The 22,792-nt window shown below is 37.0% G+C and overlaps 1 protein-coding gene across 2 annotated transcripts; it reads left to right on the top strand.

Annotated features, from left to right (window-relative positions):
- The first annotated feature begins 1,698 nt into the window (after window positions 1–1,698).
- LOC132543237 (orexin receptor type 2-like) lies at window positions 1,699–21,965 on the top strand. Of its 2 annotated transcripts, none has more exons than XM_060206719.1 (2): window positions 1,699–1,766; window positions 18,820–21,965. In XM_060206719.1, exon 2 carries the CDS (start codon window positions 18,906–18,908, stop codon window positions 20,118–20,120), a length of 1,215 nt encoding a protein of 404 aa, XP_060062702.1. In that variant the 5' UTR covers window positions 1,699–1,766; window positions 18,820–18,905; the 3' UTR covers window positions 20,121–21,965. The 2 variants fall into 2 exon arrangements, with proteins under 2 accessions (XP_060062702.1, XP_060062703.1); XM_060206720.1 differs by lacking the exon at window positions 1,699–1,766 and adding an exon at window positions 6,551–6,563.
- Window positions 21,966–22,792: the final 827 nt, after the last annotated feature.

Raw genomic sequence — 22,792 nt, 5'->3', positions numbered from 1 at the left:
TATTTTGTTTTTTTTTATGCCATAGATGAAGTAGAAAGATGAAATGATTTTTACTATACACGTCTTCAGTATCAACATCTCAACAGGTGCCGATATATATCTTTCATCATCTACCCGACTTTCGTGCATGTTTTGGCGGGCTCGGGGCGCGTGCATTACCGGTATTAAGATTGTATCAAAATAAGATAAACACAAAGGAACGAACAACGGAGTTTAAGTTATACATAAGCTTATATATCCTAAGCACATACAAACCTGATTTTTATCAGGAAGTCTGGGATTTATGACTTGACAAAATGTATGCAGTATATAACAAACGAAAAAAACTGGAATTATAAATATACCCTTTGAAAGTAAAACAAAGAGTATTGTCACGACAGGCGAAGAAGAGTCATGTTTGAAATAAAAAGAAAAAAAAATCATGATAAATTTGAAAATAAATTTTGACAGATACTCTGAAACTATCTGAGTTATTAACAGTAGCCAGTATTAAATACATTTCCTTTGTTTCACTCAACATGAAAAATGTTTAAGCTGATGGTTTACATTTTAAAATGTCGGTATTATCAATATTGCCAATATTGTCATTTGTAAACTTGTATATGGTGAAATCGAGACACTCTACGCACCTACCATAGTAAAGCTCGATATATCAAATTATAACTACTCCATTGTCACTGTGAAACAGGTATTTGTTTCGGTTACTTACAGTTAAACAAAATCAATCACTCTACTGAATCATAATCCAACTTACACGCGGTCACTCTTCTCTTATTTACGATCAATAAAAATAAACAATGAAAGTTTCAACAGCTGGTTATGGTGGTTGACGGTGACGTCATCGCCGTTTCAATTTTCACAAAGGATAGCATCGAGCTGAGCCAGAGGAAGACCAGTCATGTTCATCCGAAGGTTTCACGGTGAAATCATCAAAGATTTGAAAGAAAAGAAAGCAAAATGACAAAAATCTTTAAAATGTCTTTAATTATTTAGTAGATACGGTGGGTCAGTACAGAACATATGTAAAACATACATAGAAATGATGAAACTGGACAGTGCTGGTGTTGTTGTTACTATATACAACATTATTGTAGAAATTCGGATTTGCTTGAATATTTTGTGAAAAAAAAATCCACGTCTTCAAGATAGACAGACGGTGGAAGCTATGATGAATAGGGGTCAACGAGTTATTGACAGGACTCGAAACAAGACTACCCGAACTTATACAGAAAAATTAATAGGATTTCATTTATGTTTTCGTGATATTAATTCATAAAGTGATTTGATGAGTTTGGTATCGTGTACTTTTTCCTATGTACCGTTAGGAGACCCTATCAGGGGTACAATTCAACCTCTACCCTATTGTCCGTTGGTGACAGATGATTTATAAACAGGAGGCATCACAGTGGCTGCCCATTATTATCAATTACACAAGCACGTGCATGCGTGACGGATGATTAAATTCCCATGCACTTTTACCCGTACAGTGTACCTTGCAGTAGCGTGATCTCGACTCTCTCGGGAACGCGAACTGGCGGTTGGTGACATCACAGATCTGACGATGTCGTCGCTCGCGCATTCGAGGACAGCTAGGCCTGCACGAGTGATTCACGGCGACAGAGCGAGATGTGTCACGTGACCCGTGTATTTTGGTATCAGCAGCAGCAGTAGTCAGCAGCAACACAGTAATCGTTGTGAGTCGCTCGTGCATGACTGACTGACTGTTAGTGGGAATATACAAATCATTACACGTCAAAATCATTAAGGTAAGTATGCACCTGAACATGTACTTCTTAAAAACTGACTAAAATATTTGTTTCCATTTGATTGAAGAAACAACTAGCTATTTAAAAGCAAATGTTACGTTTTAAAGTGACGATGCATTGCGACTATCGTGAACAGAATATGATGATAGAAATTATATATATTTATACATAAATACAGGGGGGATATTACTTAATGGTTATATTCATCACGATTTCTTTTGTGTCCTTCTTGTTTTGTATCTGTTTCCCTATTTAATTACAATACAATTGTACTTTAATGTCACGTAGACGCGTGTGAACACAAAAATAACAAACAGTTTCCATGTCTTGTCTAATTTGCCGTCCAGGTTAAAAAAATACGTCCTTGTCTACTTAAGCCTTCCTTTCATGAATGAATTAAAATTTTGATTAAAATCGCAGTGCTTTAATCTCTGGTATGCGTAACACATCTTCAACACGCTAACACGATAGGAGCCAGCGGGGAATTTTCACCTATTTGTCTTGTTAAGAAAATAACTTTCTACAAAACCTGAAACACAATGAATTAAACTACAGTTTTATATAAGTGTTCCGTCAATACATTTCGACACCTTCTGTTGACTTTCCATTACGCGTCAAGACTACAGATAAATTGATATGGGTTTAACATAGTCTACACACCTTTCCCATATGTAATTAGGCCAGCCATGTATGACGTATCAAGCTCTGATAGTATATATCTGTCGAAGTATTTAAATGTTATAAACATTTGATTTCAAAGAGTCATTTATAATCGACATGATACCAAGGTCAACATTGGCTATATGGAGTTCTGTTTCACACCCCGAGGATATTTTTTTTTAAATTCAAAGGCATGCAGATATATATGTTTTTGGGAATTTCGAAACTACTAAAGGGCGGTGGCCACTGACTGTCAGGAACCGTGACTGGTTTGGTAAGGTGAGTTACCGCATGGTTTATCAGTAAACCTGATAACAAACTACGTCTTCTTTAACTTTGTAAATTATACTCCAAACGTTTGAGAATGTTTTGAATCGCCGATACATTTTGGTGATAAAATCTCAGAACCAGGCATGGACGTGTGGTACTAGTGCTAATGACTCGGATAACGGTAGCTTTATCTGAGGGTGAAGAACGGGCGAATGTGTCAAAATGTTAACCAAATGACTCAGATAGGATATTGTATTGTCAGTGTTTTATGATGTATAGGAAAGTAACGTCATATGATAGGGTGCAAATTCTGGCTTCTCACAAATAGGGCTTTAGTTCGGGAGTTAGGTGGTATATCACAGTTCGTATAAAATGTTTTAAATTTTATTCACGAAATATTCGGTTATTATCTTTTAAATATCAATCGTGTGGAGTTTCAATAGCTGTATTTAGTTCCTTAATATCCCGGAGCATACATATTGGTTCAACCTTAACAACTAACCTGAATTTGTAATAGTGATCTATTATGTTGTAAGGTTATGGGGGTTAAACATTAAACTGGCGCCAACTTAAATGTGTCTCCCATGTACATTTTCTTTCGTATGTCGGACGCGTGAACCTGTAGGAACGTGTAATTCTGTCGTTCGTATAGTTTAGACTAAAGATCGGCCACGCATAAAAGTGGTCTTGATGTGATGATGCATTATTGGAACCGATCTGATTGCTAATATCGAATTATTGAATTGAAATCATATAATTCAGTTGGCTATTTCATTATTTGGTCAATTTAGGTTTTTCTCGGTCACCTATTAACATTTTTTGCCAATATCATCACTGACGAGTTCAGGAATGATGAGGCAATCGTTTTATATAGTCAAATAAATGGTTTTACAATCCTATATCATGTTCTAAATTCCACTGTAATTTACTTTGAAAAGAGTACGACTTTACTGTTTACCCGAGTCTGTACACATACTCGTCCCCTGTATCGGGTATAGACTCATGTTAATAGTTACATGCTCGTCCCCTGTATCGGGTACAGTTTCTGGTAAACAGTTACATACTCGTCCCCTGTATCGGGTACAGACTCTGGTAAACAGTTACGTACTCGTCCCCTGTATCGGGTATAGACTCAAGTTAACAGTTACATACTCGTCCCCTGTATCGGGTACAGCTTCAAGTTAACAGTTACATACTCGTCCCCTGTATCGGGTACAGACTCTGGTAAACTGCTACATACTCGTCCCCTTTGTCGGGAATAGAATCGGTAAATAGCTACATATTCTTCCCCAGTTTTGGGTAAAGCTACATATTTGTCCACCGTTTTGGGTGTAGACTAGGGGTAAACAGCTAGCTTTACAGTCGTCCCATTTATTAGTATTGACTCGAGTAAGCAGCTACAGACTCTTCCTGTTAGCGATACAGGAAAGGATTATAGCAGTATACCCATAAAGGGGAATGTAGGTAGTTTTTTTTTACTCTCCTCCATCGCTGTTTTATCTCTATTCACTTCCCTGTCTTTTCACGTCCGTTGAATGGACGAAAGGACGTACTAATTGACTAGAAACTCGTTTAATAAAATAAATAAATAACCGTTTTCGCTATTGTATTCCTGGTACATGATGTTGTTTTTGCTATGCGTCATGCCACGCTAACTCTGTGTTAAAGCCACGGACAGACGTCGAGTATGCTACGGTTGCGGTCACCGATCCATGAACAGTATGAATCATACAGATACACGCTAGCAAAAATAAATCGTTACGCATGAGTGATTTTCATATGCTTCTTCAGTACAGATTTTCGTTAGGTAGCAGGACTTTAAACTTAAAGGCCCGCTTCTCTAATATTGTATGTAATTTGTTTATTTGACGTGAAAACGAGTCGGCCTATTCTCCGTAGATCGATCGTAATCTCCGTGTACACAAGAATTGATGTGTTTGTAGTTGGTATATAAACATAGGTCAGAACGGCAGCTGGTCCTTAGGCGTTTAGTAATTTACACCGGATTTGGTGCGCGCTCACTTTCACACTTTATCACCTACCTGCGGGTCTAGTGCTTATTTCGTACAGGTATGGTACAGGTGGGAATTAGTTATATCTTACGGTAAACACGTAATTCTTGTAGCATCAGGAAGCATATCAAACGAGTCCGGACAACTGTGATAGTGCATGTTTTAGTTTGCAATTGACATTGCAGTACCTGTGATTGCAGCTTACTACCTGTATGGACCCATAACAGTATAGCCGAGGATGTTACATCAAAAATGTTTGCACCAGAGATATGTCACAGAGTCAAATTAGTCTTTTTTTGACATCTAAAGCCTGGAGTCTCTAAATGTGAAAGTGTTGATACTTGTACGAGGATGTTGACGGAATAGGGAGTGAAACATCAGTTTACCATGAACTAACACTGGATGTTGTCGAAAGCAATATGAGAATTTTCACATCAGTAACAGATTGTAGGTGAGTAATTAAGTCCCAGACTTCATTAGTAAGTCAATCTTAACTTGAAAAGTAAAAATTAAGGAGCTTGATAAAAACAAACAATTTTTGTTCGATAATGAAACTTCATCCATGATTCATTATAATTGGCGGTTTCACGGCGATTTTATTCAGAAGTTTAAAGATAAGAGATGTGAAGATGATAGGCCTAACACAACGCGAGCAGGTTCTCGCGACATCTGTTCTCATAAAAGATTCATATCTCTCTGCAATCAGGGCTTCCAATAACAAAGGTGTTTTAATGGGATCGTGACCCCTATGCTGGGAACTATTGCCGCTGCGATGGCTCAGTGTTCGAAGGGCTGGTTAACCTCTAAGTTGACCTCAAGCCGGAAGTTTGCAAAGAACCGAAGATGGCACCAATAGCCTTTGGTCAAAAATGTCACGTGCTGACCACACATTTTCTTGATGAGTGTACAATGGAAATAGAATTTATAATTATTAATCAAATATGATATCTTCCCTAATGACTCATTTAATCGAAATTCAAAACCGAAGAAAAGATAATTATCAACGGGGCAAAAACTTCCGTAAGGTAATATACCTGTAGTTATTCAAATGGGAATTTAAGGAAACTTGGAACAAATTAATACTGTTCTGCTTTTGTCCTTTTCACTGTTATATGATTTTGGAATAACAATCAAACCCACGTTTTAGTTTCGTATTTTGATTGTCAGTTGTTATTTTTTAAGATGTAGCGTTTTGTGTGTTGTGTGTCTTTGTCTATGAAATCGTTCCTGATGAACGCTCTCATGTCGTCTGCGACACAAGGGGACGTCTAGAGTAGGATTGGGACCCTGTGCCTCTGTAGAAGCCAATTAGAAAATTTTAGTGACAGTGGTCCCATTTATCGACACACTGCTGTCTCTTGTTCCGAACATCCGTCATCACTGCTACACGTTTTTTTCCCTAAAAGCAAAACCGGAGAAGCTTTCAAAATGATTCCCTTTATTAGATAACCATTATTTCAGCACTTATTTTGTTAAAACATCCCCATCACCCTCACTTCTAGAAGCCATACAAAGCCATTTGCCGATCTCGTTTCTCACAATTACCCAATCAATTCTGTTACACTACTACATAGTATGTGAAAAAAAGCTGTCGACCACCGTGAAATAGAACACAGCTTTAATTAGCGGAAAACTCTCACCAACCTTATCATGTTCAATAGCTCCTTCAAAGAGTGTTACTGTGAATACTACTTTCCGTTTCCACACTTTCTGGTTCCTGTTAAGTGACCTTTGCCCCAATAAAGGAAATTATAGTGTGAATAGAGTTGTCAGTGTTCGTGAGTTGTTCAACAGTACTCTGACAGTATCGGGTAGGTCGTTTATGAAGCTGGATTCTGAAGACGACGAGTGTGAAGTAAGTTTCAGTTGACAGAAAAGTTTTGATAGATATTCACTGTAAGCTAGCATCTTCCATTTTTCCTGGTATAGCTTCTTGTTTATATACTGTAGAATTACTTATATATCATGTGGGATTTATTTTCGTGTTGGTACTCGAGGAGAGTCAATCGTGAATTCAAATCTCTCGCGATTTTTTTTGTACGAAAATAACTCATGTTAAACCTGTTACCGATATCAGAGTATTGAAGTGTTTTGGTTACAAATATCGCATCACTTGCGAATTTAAATTCATTTCTAGATCAGCGTTCGCGAAATCATAAATGCGCGAATGAGTCTGAACAGGTAAGCTCGCGAAACAAAAGAATTCGCGAAAAAATGATTTACAGTACTTTGAAACATACATCTTTATTGTAAACTGTAATTTATACTTAGGCCGGGGTTTTTCTTTTTCCAAATGTTTATCGAAAAGTACGGACATTTTTAAAGTTCGGACATTTTTAAAGTACGGACATTTTTATTAATGGTTGGTGGCCAAAAGTTCAACAAGCTTAAAAAGACTGAGACAGTAGAATCTAACGATTTGACGAGTTGCGAGATTTGTTTGAACTCGTAACGAACTTGTTATCAATACAACACATACAATAGCCATAGTATGTCGTTTGCTTGCCTCGCACACTTGATGTCCTCATTACCGCACTTGATGCCCATTATAACTTGCATCTCTCTCTCTCTCTCTCTCTCTCTCTCTCTCTCTCTCTCCTACACACACTTCTGTTTACCGTCTTTTCTGCCCTGTAACTAGGTATGAATTCAGACCAAGGACAAACAGGTAAACATTATTGAAGACAGGTCGGACGTGGCACATATACACTTTGCATGTAAAATCTAGGTACGCTTGTTTACTGTACTTCAACAAAAGCACATATATTATGTTGTTATCAAAACGTTATGCAGTAAGGTTTTCTATGTTACAGAATATTAAATTGTGTTAACGAAGCATGTGAAAGCTATTTAGATTTGTTTAAGTCTGGATTGGGCGTAACTTTTCTTTTCACGTTCCATTTCACTCACTCCCTAAAGACGAAAGGGAAAACGAAATCGCTTTCGTATGGGGACAACGTGATCCTTGCGCACGTGCTTCTCAGCGTCGATGCGACATCGTCATTTTTTAATGCGATGGATAGGTTTACGAAACATATGTTATGTAATCGTGATTGATTTTCAACTTTCAATTTCATGGTGTGCGTACCAACCGCTGTCGATCGTCGACAAGGTGTTACCCAAGAACCATTGTAATAATAAAAAAACGACATCTTTGTCCATTTAGATATTTTATAATTAAACGAGCTGAATAGCATTTTCTGTTTCGACAGAAAGTGACGTAACATGCATGAATACTTTTTTCATATTCAATTTTCAGAATCGAACATATTTAGCAGGGTGTAACTTTGAACATGAATTGAATATTAGGTTTTGGTATTTCGTAATGTAATTGAACTGCGTGTCGGGAGGTAAAGCTGTATGCATATCGTTTTCATCCAGTCTTTAAAATCAATTACTGCAAGCACGGCACTACACCGCAACAGACATTTGGTATGCACACTAGTGACATGTTGTAAAATCGAGCATCACACAGCTGTCACGGCCGCAGGTGATGAACAACGCTCAGACCTTTCAAGGTTTTCATCACAGCCATGAATACAATTAGAGGATGGCATTTGTATCGACTTAAAGACGTTTGATATATTCTAAATGATTCACACATTTATCGTTAAACTTTTTACGCTAAAGAAGTGCGTGACTTCATGATGTCTGGGCAACACTGCACTGTTTTCATATGCAGTTCATGGCCATATGAACATCAACTAATTTTTCCGGATAATAGGTAATAACTGCATATATTCTTGCAGTCATGATGACTTAGGATGTGTGAATCATTCAACTTTATAAATTTTTTTTTGAACTGCTCCGTCTGAAACGTGATACGGTACGATAATTCCAATGTGAATGACTTTAAACATCTCGCATCTCGCGCTATATTTGTATATAGCAACTGGAGCAAACACATGAAGAAATGTGATTTATGCCTGGACAAGTAGACAAAATATCACATATATAAGTCATGTTGGACCCGTGGTACAGTTACAAGGTAATATTCAAGTTTTATGTTGGAAGAAATTTTCTCTAAGTATGAAATGAGTTGGTTATAATATGTACATGGCTGTACTATCATACTGGTAAGATGGTACTCGAAGGTTTAAGGTCACGTGTGCACGTGCTTGGGAGTAGGTCACAGCGACGGTGAAACTTCGTGGTTTGATGGCAATGTCCGTAGGTCAAATCATCTCTTTCGAGTCATTTCTTGTCTGGTACCAGCAGGAGAGGGGCTCGCTTAGTGTTTTAGAAAAAAAAGGTCTGTTGGTGAATGAATCTCATCCGGGCAATTTTTATAGGTACCAACAATAGAGGGGTCCGCATATTCGTTTAGAATGGATGATCTTCGGGTGAATGCATCTCTTCCATGCCATTTTTCCGGGTATCTAAAACAGAGGGGTTCTTTTTAGAGAAACTGCTTTAGAACTACGCTGTTTTGTTAACAAATAAGCTTAAAGTGGTAACTTTATAAGATAACGTTATTTCCGATAAAGACTTAACGGCCATAGTTACGTCCCCGCAGATAGTGGGGCCACGCTATGATAATGGCGACTGTTTTACGACAAATTAAACTTAGCGTAAAATGATAATTTTATGATCCTTACGCCCAAAGTCATCAACTTTATGGGGTGAAAAATCACGTCTACATTTCACACTAAACCTCACACCAGGCTTTCCCCATCTGTACTCGTGCTGAGCGGTTTTTTTTTTGTGTTTTTTTTTTACTTCAGTCGCAGGAAATTTCAATGTCGTTGGGTTGTTGAAGAAATCCGCGATGCCAAAGGGAGTACGGAAATGACAGACCGTGGATTTAATATCTCCTCGGCATTAGAATCATAAAAAAGAGAGAAGAGCGATTGAATTGTTCAGATTTATCGGGGTTTTATTAGGAATTAATTTTATTGCCATCTTCACCTTGAACGGGTGACATCTTTTTAAATCTCCGAGGCGTGATTCATAAACATAAGAATGGAGAAAAAGAGGTGACGGGGACAAACTGCTCTAGTTATTAAAGTTACGTTCAGTGCCATATGTGCCATGTATCGTTTTGTAAATAATCATTTTTTTCTAGGAACTAGTTTTATATTCTGACAAAAATAGTCGGTATTATTTATTTGTCTCGATTTGTATCAAGTTAACAAACTGTGGTGCAGCCTTTTCGTAATAAGGTGGTCAAGTGGCCAAATGCCTCTCACCATCTTTATCACAGGCCTTCCACCTCAGGATCGCGGGTTCGAGGATTACGCGAGTCTCCAGGTACTGGCTGCAGGTCGGTGTGTTTTTTTAAAGTCCCACACCAATAAAATCTGGCACGTCCTTAAATGACCCTGGCTGTTGATAGGACGTAAAACAACAATGAAATCAAGCCTTTTAATGTTATATTCCTATATTTGAAATATATTTAACCATCCAGTCAGGTAATCACATTCCCGAGATTTCCAATATGTACCTGTCAATTAATCCCTGTCTCGTTACTAGGTAGTGTACACAGGTAAACCGGTATCAGAATTAACCCGTGATGTATCGTCTGCCATCATTCCCCCGGGCGGGCACTTGTTGACGTCGTGACGTCACAGGTTATGCAGTGTGTCTAGAAAAGTTCTGCGCAATATTCGGCAGACTGAACTTGAATTCAAAGTCGTAATGTTATAATTGATAAACCGATCATTCCGGCTTTTTTGCTAAATATGCTGATCGATCCTCTTATAACCAAATCCGTAACCCGATTGTTTCATGCAAATATTTCAATTTCAGTTACATACAAAAGTTTGTTAAAGAATTTAATTCCAGCAAAACTTGCCCTTACTAGTGTTACAGATATAAAAAATCCTAGAATGACATGTTATATATTAAAGCTGTGCCAAAGATATCAAAGTTTACTTTCTGTAAAATAAATGATTTTCGTTGATTTATGGGTATTTGTAATCCACGAATTTATATGTTCAGGAACTCTGTATGATTATACTTATTGAACTTTAATTTTCCACGAAAATCAAGAGTTCATGAACGAAATGGTAAAAAAACCACGAAAATTGAGCACCACAAAAAATACGATTTTACAGTATATTGTATTGTTTCGAAAAGGGCAAGTTGTTAATGAATAATCCTACTTTACATAGTTTCACTTAATTTCTCAATAATCTTTCTCTAGCAACAACAGTTTAATCATTCTGATAGTATCCAGTACTTATTTTCTTAAACTTTTCTAAACGTTCAACTTCACAATACTTCTTGACTTCGAGAGACGTCTCCAATCCGTAAAGTAGCCACCCTATATATTATATATTATGCTACCGTATTTTGTGATATCTTATGTTAATACATCAAATTTTGGCTGTACTACAACAAGTCTGATGTTATCACACTCAGCACAACTGATTACAAACTTTCTCTGTAGCAGGTCTCCTATGTTGTAAATCTCCCGGCTGATAAACTGCCTGCTTTCCGTCCTTACAGCACCATACAGCGTACAAATCGGTTGTAAACAGTAAAAAGAAAAACTTCAAAAATGAGAACGCGTGTGCGCTCCATATTTCCGTAAATTAACAGTGATTTATTTGCTTTGATAGAATCAGTGCGCATTTTACCGAAACCATGCTGAACTACCGGCCATTTGCAATTCTGCAACATAGGGATCATTACAGATAACCGCACTTTAAACCACATGGTTTTAATTAAACAATTTTTTATCATTATGAGTTCATAGCATTGACAGTTTTCTCATACACATTAATTTGGATACTGACAAATCTTGACGAGTCCTAGTTTGTATTGTTCGAAATTAAATATTCCAAACATATTCACATTTTCACTCTATTAGTTCGCTCAGAAACACCAAATGTGGAATAGGTCACCTATGTTCAGTGTTCTAAAGATTCGCGGTGTTTACTGTCCGAAAAGCTTCATTCTGAACATTTTTTCTCCCTGATGTCTTTTTTAATGCAACCTTGTTTATATAAGGAAGTCAACGATTCTGTTTCCAGACCGTGTCACCATGGCCGCTAGAAAGAGTTCATGATGCACTCTGTTTAACAGTCAGTAGAAAGGATACGCGAGAGGTATTTTTACGGATCGGCATCCTTAGGTTACTAGTAAAATGTAATAATGGTAACAGTTGTTCGCGAACTATTTACAGGATTTCAGTGTCCCTTGAAAAGTGTCTTCTGGTCATGTTCACAAGCACAACTAACTCTGCTTCTGACTTACACTATCATCGTGATTAAGATAGCATTACGTCATCAAGCTCGGACACGCAACAATTCCCGTTGTTGACCAAGGACACTGCATTCTAGACGAATTATCACGCATTCAAAATTTGATATTCTTTTTTCCAAATTGTCATTTTTAAAAGATTGAGAATGTTCAAGCAGCTTAAGTGGTCTGGGCACTTTAAGCCACTTAACTGGTAGACAATACACTTTTACGATGCGGCGTCACGAAAGGTCACTTTAGTGTCCCCCCCCCTCCATTTCACTAGGCACGCGCTTTAAAAAAACTCAATTTGACCACGAGGCTGGATTGATCAACCATATGTCACGACAAGTGTAATTAATATTTCCCTGTAGTAACAGTTATCATCTCACTGAGTACTAAAACATTTGAAATAGTTCAGGATGGTTTTACTAGCACTGTACTGATATTTAGTGTAAAATTATTCTTATATCAAACATAACAGAACACATTATACTTAAGCTACAAAGAATTCTTATTGAGTTGGAAAAGTTTCGCTAAAACTCGATGTCAAACAGCTGGAGGTAATATACAAATATCAACACACACTTTAAATAGATCAAGTATCAATAACAGCGTTGGTGAAATTCGTAACAAGTGCTAATTCGAAACACTTAGAAATGTAATACATATATTCAATATTTTTCTGCCTGGATCTATATCTAAGTCCGTGATAATAGGATTGCTATAAATATGTAATCATGTAATTCATCTGTAGGTACTCGATGATAAGTAACGGCGATGACATTTCAGCGGTAACGTTTGCTGTTAGTTATTATTGAATAAACGTCCATCGTAGTCCGCCATGATTTATATTTCTACCAGTACACTTAAAAATTCCATTTTGTTTCAATAGTGAGACTAACAGGTCCATGATAAGGTTTGTTTTTAGGATCATATATGAAAAAATATGATCTTTTTCCTAAAATTTTCAGAAATTTTGTAAAAGATGTTTCCTCGGGCGTTGTCCCTTAGTTATTAAGGATGTCTTCTATTGTATACCACACTCCAGTAATGGGCAATAGCGTTGTTTGAAAAGGAGATTCATACACTTGAAACATTTAACCGAGATAAAGCGAGATACTCACAAGCACTCGAAGTATCATCTCAGACAGAGGCTATAGGGACTGTCCCATTGTATGTATCATATTGTACAGCATGTCCGTCAAGGCATGCTGGAGACTCGCAGTCGGTTGTTGGTGGATGGTCTCTACAGTAATACTATATATCGGTAGGTAGTGTATGACGTTTTCAGTCTCCGTGTTTACGGTAAGCTTATGTTCCTAAAATTTAAGGATTTGCGGAGTGATAGACATGAAAAATTGCGATAAACTATTGCATTACAAGGTAAGATATTCACAGTCTTAATGCATTTGAAAATGACAAGTCGTCCAAAATATCGTTTCGTTTTAATTTTGGTTTGAACAAAAAATGCGGATGAAACGTTTCGTTTTATTTCGATTTTGAAATGTTGTCATTCCTGATGCGTGTTGTTTCGGTTTATGTACCAAGTAAAAAGTGTTGAGATAGAATGTCTGGTTACAGCGCCACATGTATAGATTTTCCAATTAGAAACAGATAAGTAGAATTTTACGAGGTAATAAACAACATAGATATCGTTTATTGTGTGACTCGGAGTCCGTAAAGAGAAATCTATTTTTATCTTTGCGGTTTGTTTCCATTGTGTAACTTACACCATTGTCGGGTTATCGGGAGTATAAAATACAATACGAATTGTTTTTTTCACTTGGAATGGTATGCTATCAATGTGGGTGTGATATTGGTTCAAGAGTTCTTAATTTCCTACCGATCTGACTCTGGGGAATTCCATCAGGTATATGTTGTCTCCACGCCCTTCTCTAGGGTAAATTAAAACGTAAATTATCTTATCTCTGTGAAACGTTAAAAAATATTCGATAACATTGTTCTTTATTTGGAAGGTGTTGTAATATATACCACTAACAGATAAGCCGATAAAAGTACAAAAGTTCCACGCAATTCCATTTCAGTTTAAACACAATTTTTTATTAAATATATGAACAAGATAGACAGACATATCTTTGCAATTTGGGATAGAAAAACAAACTTTGAGCTTATATAGACCCGAATACATACATCAGCAAATGGAATTTCAAGTCTTGGGACACCTTTTTAAACACCCCTTTACCGTATCAAAATATGAAAATAACCCCAACACGGATGTATTTTGCGACAAAGATTAATTATACACAGTCTGTATACAGACTTCCGAAATTATAGATTATGAAAGTTTAAAAACAGTTCGCGCTGTTTCATTTCTATATCACACCTGATTGGTTAATTATTCTGAGAGATCTGATCAGTTTATTTCTTATAAAGATCTGATTGGTCAATTTGCGCAATAGATCTGAATTGTATATTTCCATGATATATCGACATGTTTCATATCTGTAACACATCTGATTGGTTAATTCTTATAACATATTTGATTGGTTTGTATCTATAACATTTCTGGTTGGTCATTTTATTTTACAGATATGAAACTATGTTTCTGAAATTATATCAAACATATTTGTTTTGATGGCATATCTGATTGGTCTATTTTTACAACAGAATTAATTGATTGACGGTTTGAAAGTGGTACCTACTAAATATCAATGTAAACTTTGTAATTTTACAACAATTGCGAAACAAGCGTTAAGCTTATACTAATCTCTCTTGTTAGCCTGTATGGAAGCGCGCGAGGAGTGTTTAAGCGGGAAAAAACCGTCGTACCCGGGTAAAGCCTCTCATTAGCTTAAATGGTACAGACTTTTAAGACCAAGTCTCTATATACGAAATACTCTTTCTGTTTAGTCTACTAAAATCATGATGGTTAAGTTCTCGGATTTTCAATAGTGTTTAACCGGTTTCATTTGGATAAGTTTGCGAATAAAGCATTGGCATTGACAAGTTGTCTATGGTTGCCCGTATTACACATCTTATAATTAGTTTGGACTCTGGTTTTGAGTTAACAAAGGAACTTTTGGCATGATGTATCGTTACTCCCTCATACCTCTTGGGGTCCAAAGGGAAATTGATCTCTGCTGCCCCCTTCCTTTCTTTACTGTCTGCCCCCGTTTCTGTTCTTTGTTTTCTACCGCTTGTGTTTCTCTCGACACCCTTACATATGTGGTCCTGGCTGTTGCGAAGACGTTAAATATCGTAATAAGAAACCATTGCTTACTCTCGAAAGAAATTATCTCCGTTTAAAATCAGATCGATAACTCGCTTCGGCTTGTCCGTTTAAAATCATTCATATTACACTGTTCACAAGAAATCGGTCCTCACATTAGCAAACGGATATCGACAATATTTAAGTATTAAAACAAACAAGATATATATACCTATACATGTATAAGTAAGCTTGAAGTTCAGGCAAAGTGTAACGACGACAAACCGAACTCTCAAAGAAAATATTTAAAATGTCAAAACACGTTATGAATGGGAACTACGATCGTCTCGAGAAATCAGGTCTTTTTATTTAGTTAGGATAGCGCAAACCACTGTGTATCAAACTGTGCATTAAGATAATTGAAACCCTTGGTGTTTTATTTCTGAGTGATCGGAGTTGGTCACAAGAACGGTTCATTTTTCGTGGATACATGTTGGATTGTGTGTGAAAGTAGCAAATTTCTGACGTTTTTGTGGGTATACAGTTACAGTTTCAGAAATATTGTTAAGTTATATGTCACAAGTGTTTGCTATTCTATCGCTGTATTGAATTTACGCCGAGAATTTCATACCAAGGCAAGATTTAAAAGATACCCATTAAATTCCTTAAGTAGTTTGATAATATTTTTTTCCAACATTTCCATACACCATTTTCACTTCACAAATTGCAATATTGATCCAGTTTTATGTATTGTGTGTGTTTAAAGTTTTATTATTGACAAATGAATAGCTGTTTGATTGTTTTTAAAATTATTTTCTGTTGAATATACACATTTGTGTCCTAATCTTCAATAAAAATGCTATTTTTGCAGGCAAGAACTTGCGAACAAAGATTGCGCGATGTGACAAAGCCTTTTTCAATGTCGAAGGTTTACAATATGATTTGATTAATTCCGAGCAAAACAAACTGACCAAAGAAAATTTGATACGAAGTCCGGATGTTTTATCGCTGAGCCGTTGTGATATGTTAATTATTTAATTATGAACTCGTAACATTCGATAAACTGACGTTCACAGAGGTCATGTGTGACATATCCGCGAGTATAAGGCATATTGATAGCAGAAACCTGCGCTATGATTTCAACTTCAGTAGAATGTGAAATATGTCATTGTACTTTGCTGTTTAGTTTAAATGGGAGTGTGTTTGTAACGAGTATACGTATTGTACACTGTCTTCGTGTTTTAGGGGTTTAAGTATCTAATTGTGTCCGCTACATTAGACATCCCAATCCGTAGTTGTGATGATACATACGACACGAGGCCATCTTGAACACTAAGATAATTTATAGACTGGATGTCCTGTGGTGCACGATCAGAAGGTGGCGCTCCGGGCAGTACTGACCGATACAACAAATAAGTCTTGACCACTGATGCTGTCCATTAAAGCACCTGCTGTTTTTCTTCCTCAGTGAAATCGCTTGACCATGTCCAAAACGACCACTTATCATTGACCACGAGTATGGCGTTCTTTATTTCTCAAGGTCCCGGAGTTGAATGACTGGTATTTTACAAAGGATTTTCATACATCATATGGTGATTATGGAGTCCTGGCCATTCTTTACTGACCAAATCATCTATTCAGGTGTCCGTTTCATCGTTGCGGTATATATCATCAGATATTAGGTCGCCTTAAATCTTTCACTCTACAGCACTATACAATGACGGGGTCGTATATAATTACCGTAGCAGTCTGTATTTAACTGCGCTGCTCGGGATACACTAGGCGAGGCGGGAGATCGACCGTTCATAATTGAAGATGAAATGCACGTGTAAAGTATGTGAGAAAAGTAATTAAGCATGGTATTGTTTCATTTCAAAGATGTTTTGTGGTTTTATATTATTACTTGTGTCTTAACTATGGCTCGGCAGTTACGTCACGATCTGTTCCTTCAACGAAACCAACATGGACATCTGTCCACCAAGTTGTATGATAAGGTTGATGATTTCAATTTCCGTCCTGTGAATTTTCCATTTCTTGATAACTACATACCTGCATCCTCAACCTATTGTTATTATATGTCGAGGTTGATTCACTATTCAAGGGCCTGTTCCCATTATCACGATTTTCGCATAAGAAGTAATCAACTGACGGGTAAACTCGTAACAAAGGATATCAAAATATGCAGGTTGATGAAAAGTATGGGGAAGTTATACGGTCGTGAAAGTTAACTCATCGAGAAATATTCTATTTCTTCGTGTGATATGAAGTTGGACGTGTTTGATGTTCGTTAGTCTGCCTGTTGGTTCAGTTGTTGGATACCTTGTTTTTTTGAGAACGTGACATTACCGACTTGGATTGACCAAGGTTTACATGGCGGGTCATCGATGAAGCAGAAGACGCTTACTCTTCCGGAACAATTGGTCTTATTCTCTTTACACATTTCCATGGGTCTCCATTTAAAGATTTATTTTGTTCATATTTTACTCTAGTTTTAATGAGTTTGAGTTGGGATTATGATTATGTTGACATATTTGTTTTGTAGGCTCTAGTCGAAGTGGGATGATAAGATTCTGAAACCACAAAACTTTTGTCACAATTTGGTTTGATTTCCGGTAAAATGAATTTGAAATTTCGGTACATGTTTAGTTGTGAATAAGTCCGAAAGGTTTTACTAACATATTGTTTTATTGTTTAGTTTTGAAATAGAATATATTTCCATCAGTAAGCACTTACAACTCTTAACACTGTTATATATTTACAATATATAGTACATGCTAAAATACGCTGCATTAGTATAATTTACAAGAATGTTCAGCTTAGCCATTACAACAATTTATTCATTTAGCGAAAACCACCGGGAAATTGTATAACAAAACATGTATTGTGAGTCAAACTCGACCGGAACCTCGTTTGTCATTCACGCGAAAATTGCCTTATAAACAATCTGTCGATGATAATTTGACGTGTCCTTAGTACACTTACGAGTGTCAAAACGTTGCTCATGTTTGGTTTAAAACAGAACCAGACACTGAGTTCAGAATACTCTTCTATATAAAAGGTCGTATATAAAAACAGTACAATCTATCTGTTTGATAAACGACGTGTCATCCCGGTAGTGTCGGGAGGCGGGTTTAAATAGCAGAACTCCCGGACCGAAGTCATTGTCGGGATGTCCACTCTCTAAAACGCTTCGGACACTTGACCATCTGTCTAGCTGGCGTTTCACTTTACGCCGTGATATCATTTGCTTGTTCAGTAATGCACATATTGATTTAACGGCGAGGTCTCAATGGACAACAGCGCGGTACTTTGTGAGCGATTATAAATAAAAAATACAGAAAATGCAAGGGACATTGTCAGCCAAAATTTATTTATGATTTATTTTGATGTTTTCCGACGTGAAACGCCACAGACAAAGAGATTTGTATGTTTATTGGCCAATCATTGATGAGGAATATGTTTGAAATCCGCGCATAAACAGCTTTGTTTGTGGGTAACACACTGTCATATTAAAAACTCCCCCTATATTGAGCTCTTCTGATAATGTTTTGAGTTAAGAACGTTGAGAACCATCATCGAGAAATTTCGGTTATGAATTTCGATAATCCACTTTGTGGACGGCAAGAAGGTCCTTCACGAAATGTGCAGATATAACATTTACGTGTGGGCTCTTTTTACTCTTGACAATTTGGAATGAAATGATGCTTTGAATTAATTTGTTTAGATCTTAACGTTAATTTTTCCTATTTTGTAGATGGTGAATGTAGGAGCGGATAACTGATCATATCCGGATTTGAGACAAACTTTTGGATCCGTTTCTTTGGGAAATATTAAATCACTATGGCTTTCACTCCGGCGTCTTACACGAACAATACAACCATGTTTCCCTCCAATAATTCATCCATGCCTCTTAGTGCGGAGGAAACGGAAGTGATTCTCCGGAAGTTGAATGACCAGAAGGCTTTACAATATCTGCCGGTGATTATATATATGATGGTGCTACTTCTAGTCGGAACCGTAGGCAACATTGTTGTGTTTTTCGTATATTGGAACAAGAAGACAAAAACTTCTTCGCATTTTTTCATTCTCAATCTTGCTGTCCTTGACCTTTTGACCTGTTTAGTTGGCATGCCAACAGAAGTGGCAGATCTCAGATACCCGTATATGTTCTACGCCCCGGCGGCATGTAAACTTTTGCGCTTCAGCGAATCTGTATCGACTATTGGGTCGTCCATCACCCTCATAGCTGTGGCATTCGACAGATACTACAGAATATGTAGACTGGGGAAACAGATCTCGGTGAAAACGGCCAAAGGCATCTGTGTTATAGCCATTATCGTAGGAGTGGCGACGTCATGGCCCGCCTGCATCATTTTCGGCGAGAAGACGGTCGACGTTGGCGTTGAAGGTATCGTGGGTGTGGACTGTTCTACAGATGATTCCATGCGACACACTTTGTACCCAACACTATACTACGGTGTGCTCTTCCTTCTCTTCGTGGGGTGTGTTATCTTCTTCACCGTAATATACTCTAAAATAGGTTCTGTTATATGGTCGAGGAAGAAAATAAAGATAGGTGAAAAAGCACCGGAAATTCCTCCAAGCAAAGACCGGACATTCAATGACAGTACGGCATCAGATCGTGTGTCCTCGGATCCCATTAGCACAGAAATGTCGTCAGACCAGGAAGCAAACTGGGACGACACGCGCAGGAATTCCACCGCGTCACGGAACGTATTCAAAAAGCGTGGCCAAAAACATCAGATTCGCGTGACGAGAACCACAGTGGTTTTATTTGCTGTCACGGTGGCATACGTAATCAGCTTTCTTCCATTTCTGATATTCATGGTCGTGCGAAGTATTAAAAGAGACTTTGAAACTGGCCTGGATCCAGCCGGAGAAGTAGCGTATAAATTCGGCTCAAAGTCCTATTTCATCAATAACGCCATCAACCCGGTCATTTACAGTTTCCTCAATGTAAACTTCCGAAAGGACACGAAAGCCCTGTTTAAGAGGTGTCTCGCATGTTGCTGTTGTCGTAACAGAGACGTATGAAGTTGAATAACGTATTTAATGTTTTGAAACCATGATCACAATCCATACATACACACAAATGTGTTCGAAATCCGTTAAGTTATGTTTATTGATCCAATAGAATTCCATCTACGACAATTGAGACATCTACATGTCTTCTCTAGTTCGACATTTACGGATTGAGGCTGTTTGGTGCTGAAACCAGGTGCTGGTACATCATATGGTAGAGACACCACTGCGCAAGCGCATATCGCCTGCGTTTGATTGGGTAAAAGGTGCTGGACACTTATACTCACTATAAATTGTTATATAAATAACAATTTCGTCTCTACTATCCTTTGATCGTCGTCATCGCACATCCATTTATCGTCTTAATCACTTTTCATATTTACAATCGTGATTTTAATTATCTTTTTTTATTAGAAATGTCGCAATTTGTACCATTCCTAAATCTATACTCTTTTCTGTGATTTCTTAGAAAATAACTTGTCATTTCTGCACCCTCTGTTTATCATATTGTGACTTTCTTTCATTATTTAGGCAATTTTTTACAGTAATTATTTATATTCAAGTCCTGCACAACCAATAGCAGTGAGTTCATCAACTGTGCGCAAGACACGTTAATTTTGAATAATCGTTGATCTCTCTTTTTTTTTCAAAAAATGAATCATAAGTGAATTTTGAATGTGATCGAAGCGTAGTAGAAACCGATATTATGTTAATTTACTAAATACTCGCATCTATCAAAGAACCTATTACATTAGTTTGGGTTGAATTGTCAACAGGAACCCGTGTTTTCGTCAAATATTACAGAATGTATACAGTTTTGAAAAAAAAAGTCTACAGGGACCAGCGGTTTCTTTGTTTTTATTGTATGTGTACAAGTATTTGTATTTATAAATTTACTTCAATTTTAAATATTGTTGCATTTTTGTAATGTCTGTTCTTTAAAAAGACTGTACCCGTTTAGAGGAATAAGTTGTTATCATTTGTTTGTCGTAATTTGCTATAAAGAATCTATTACATTTGAATTGTTATTTGTACCTCTTGTCAATTTTATATATTTACGTATTTACGTGGTTTGTCTTGTATGTTTTCCAGTAGCTATCGAGATGTGTTCCACATATATACAGTAGCATTGTCAGGTTGGGTTGCTTTCCGATGTCCGTTTTTACTGGTGTGCATAACCGTTATGTTGTCATCTGCTGTGGTCACATTTCTCGGCCGAACTTGAAGTTTCAAAGGCCCATTAAGATTGTTATTTTTTGTCCCGAAAAACCAACCCACTAACACAAACATTTGAATCAAGGTGTGCATTTTCTATAAAATTAGATCGGAATAGTATTTTAATGAACTACTAGCGTTAAAATACTGCATAATCATATATTTCCCTGGGACTCAAATATAGTCGAACTTCGTTATCTCGAAGTCGTCATGGCCGGAAGCTTCGAGTTATCCAAGTATTCGATTTAAGTGAGATCAAAAGTCTGGTGAAAAGTTTAGCCGGGACAGAAGAAATACTTCGAATTAAACGGTTCTTCATGTTATACGTTCGATATAACATACAGTTATTTAGTTCGAGATAACGAGGTTCGACTGTATTGTATGGATAATTTATTATTTAAAAAACGCACGAAAATTAATGATTTTTCAGTAGTTTTTTAGATTTGACTTATGATGGAACTGAATTGTAAAGTTTATCTTTTTTGTTGGGCATCAATGACGAATTGTTCTATATTTCAAATCTCTAATACTGCTTTCTTACTCGAGTTGCTTTTCAAAATTACGTACACGTGAAGGACAATGTCATGTGCTACTTTTGTTTCCTATTCTCACATTTTTCATTAAAATATGTCTTCAATTTAATTTGTATATGTTTTATTTTTGTAACCAAGCATTGCAAATTGTTGAACTCGTTTTGAAGTTTTACCATAAAACCTTACAATCACGTGATTTGTGTAACCTTGGTACATTCTAGTCGCATTATACCGCTCGGCTACAGAGAACCTCTCTGTAGCTCGATCGGTTGAGTGTCAGACTAGTAAGGAGAGGTCCCAGGTGCGAATCCTAGCGGAGACATAATTGGAACAAATAATGACCTCTGTTACATTCCCAATACCAGAAAAATTTAAACTTAGGACAAGGAATCACAACATATACTGTCTTTAAGTACAAATTGAAGCCACGTCTTTGTCAAGGAAAGCAGCTACCTAGTGCAAGTTTTAAACATTAAGTAAGCAAATTAGCGCCCGCCATTGGACAAATGAAATCTGGACGACTTACTATAGCCAAGTACTATAATATTGCGTCTTGTGTTGAGATATCCCAATCACAGAGCCGAGAAAATTGTTTAATGTTTAGATTAGACAGGAATAGCATTGAAACCGTAAAAAACAGACATATATATGATATCGAAACGTAACCACAAAAGGTTTGTACAAGTTCATGACATGCATCATAAATAACAAATCAAAAACACATGAAGATGTCTGTGAGAAATTAAGAAATTGCTAATGATACAGTTAATTTGTTTGTTGGGATATCGCCCAGTGAACAGCAGGTGTCATTTTGAGACAGCATCTCCTTGTAGTAGCTGGTAGCTACTTCACAAGATAGCCACTGAACAACATACGGGAGGACCGTCACAACAATAGGAGTATAGCGTTTTGTCTATGGACACAACCTCGACAGCA

The sequence above is a fragment of the Ylistrum balloti genome, unplaced genomic scaffold, assembly GCF_031769215.1.
Source record: "Ylistrum balloti isolate Yb309-2 unplaced genomic scaffold, AGI_CSIRO_Ybal_v1 Utg369746, whole genome shotgun sequence".
Taxonomy (NCBI): Eukaryota; Metazoa; Mollusca; class Bivalvia; order Pectinida; family Pectinidae; genus Ylistrum; species Ylistrum balloti.
This window is presented reverse-complemented; position numbering and strand designations above follow the sequence as displayed.

What these genes read in the sequence shown, in the direction of transcription:
- LOC132543237 (XM_060206719.1), top strand. Translation starts at nt 18,906, where the DNA reads ATGGCTTTCACTCCGGCGTCTTACACGAACAATACAACCATGTTTCCC.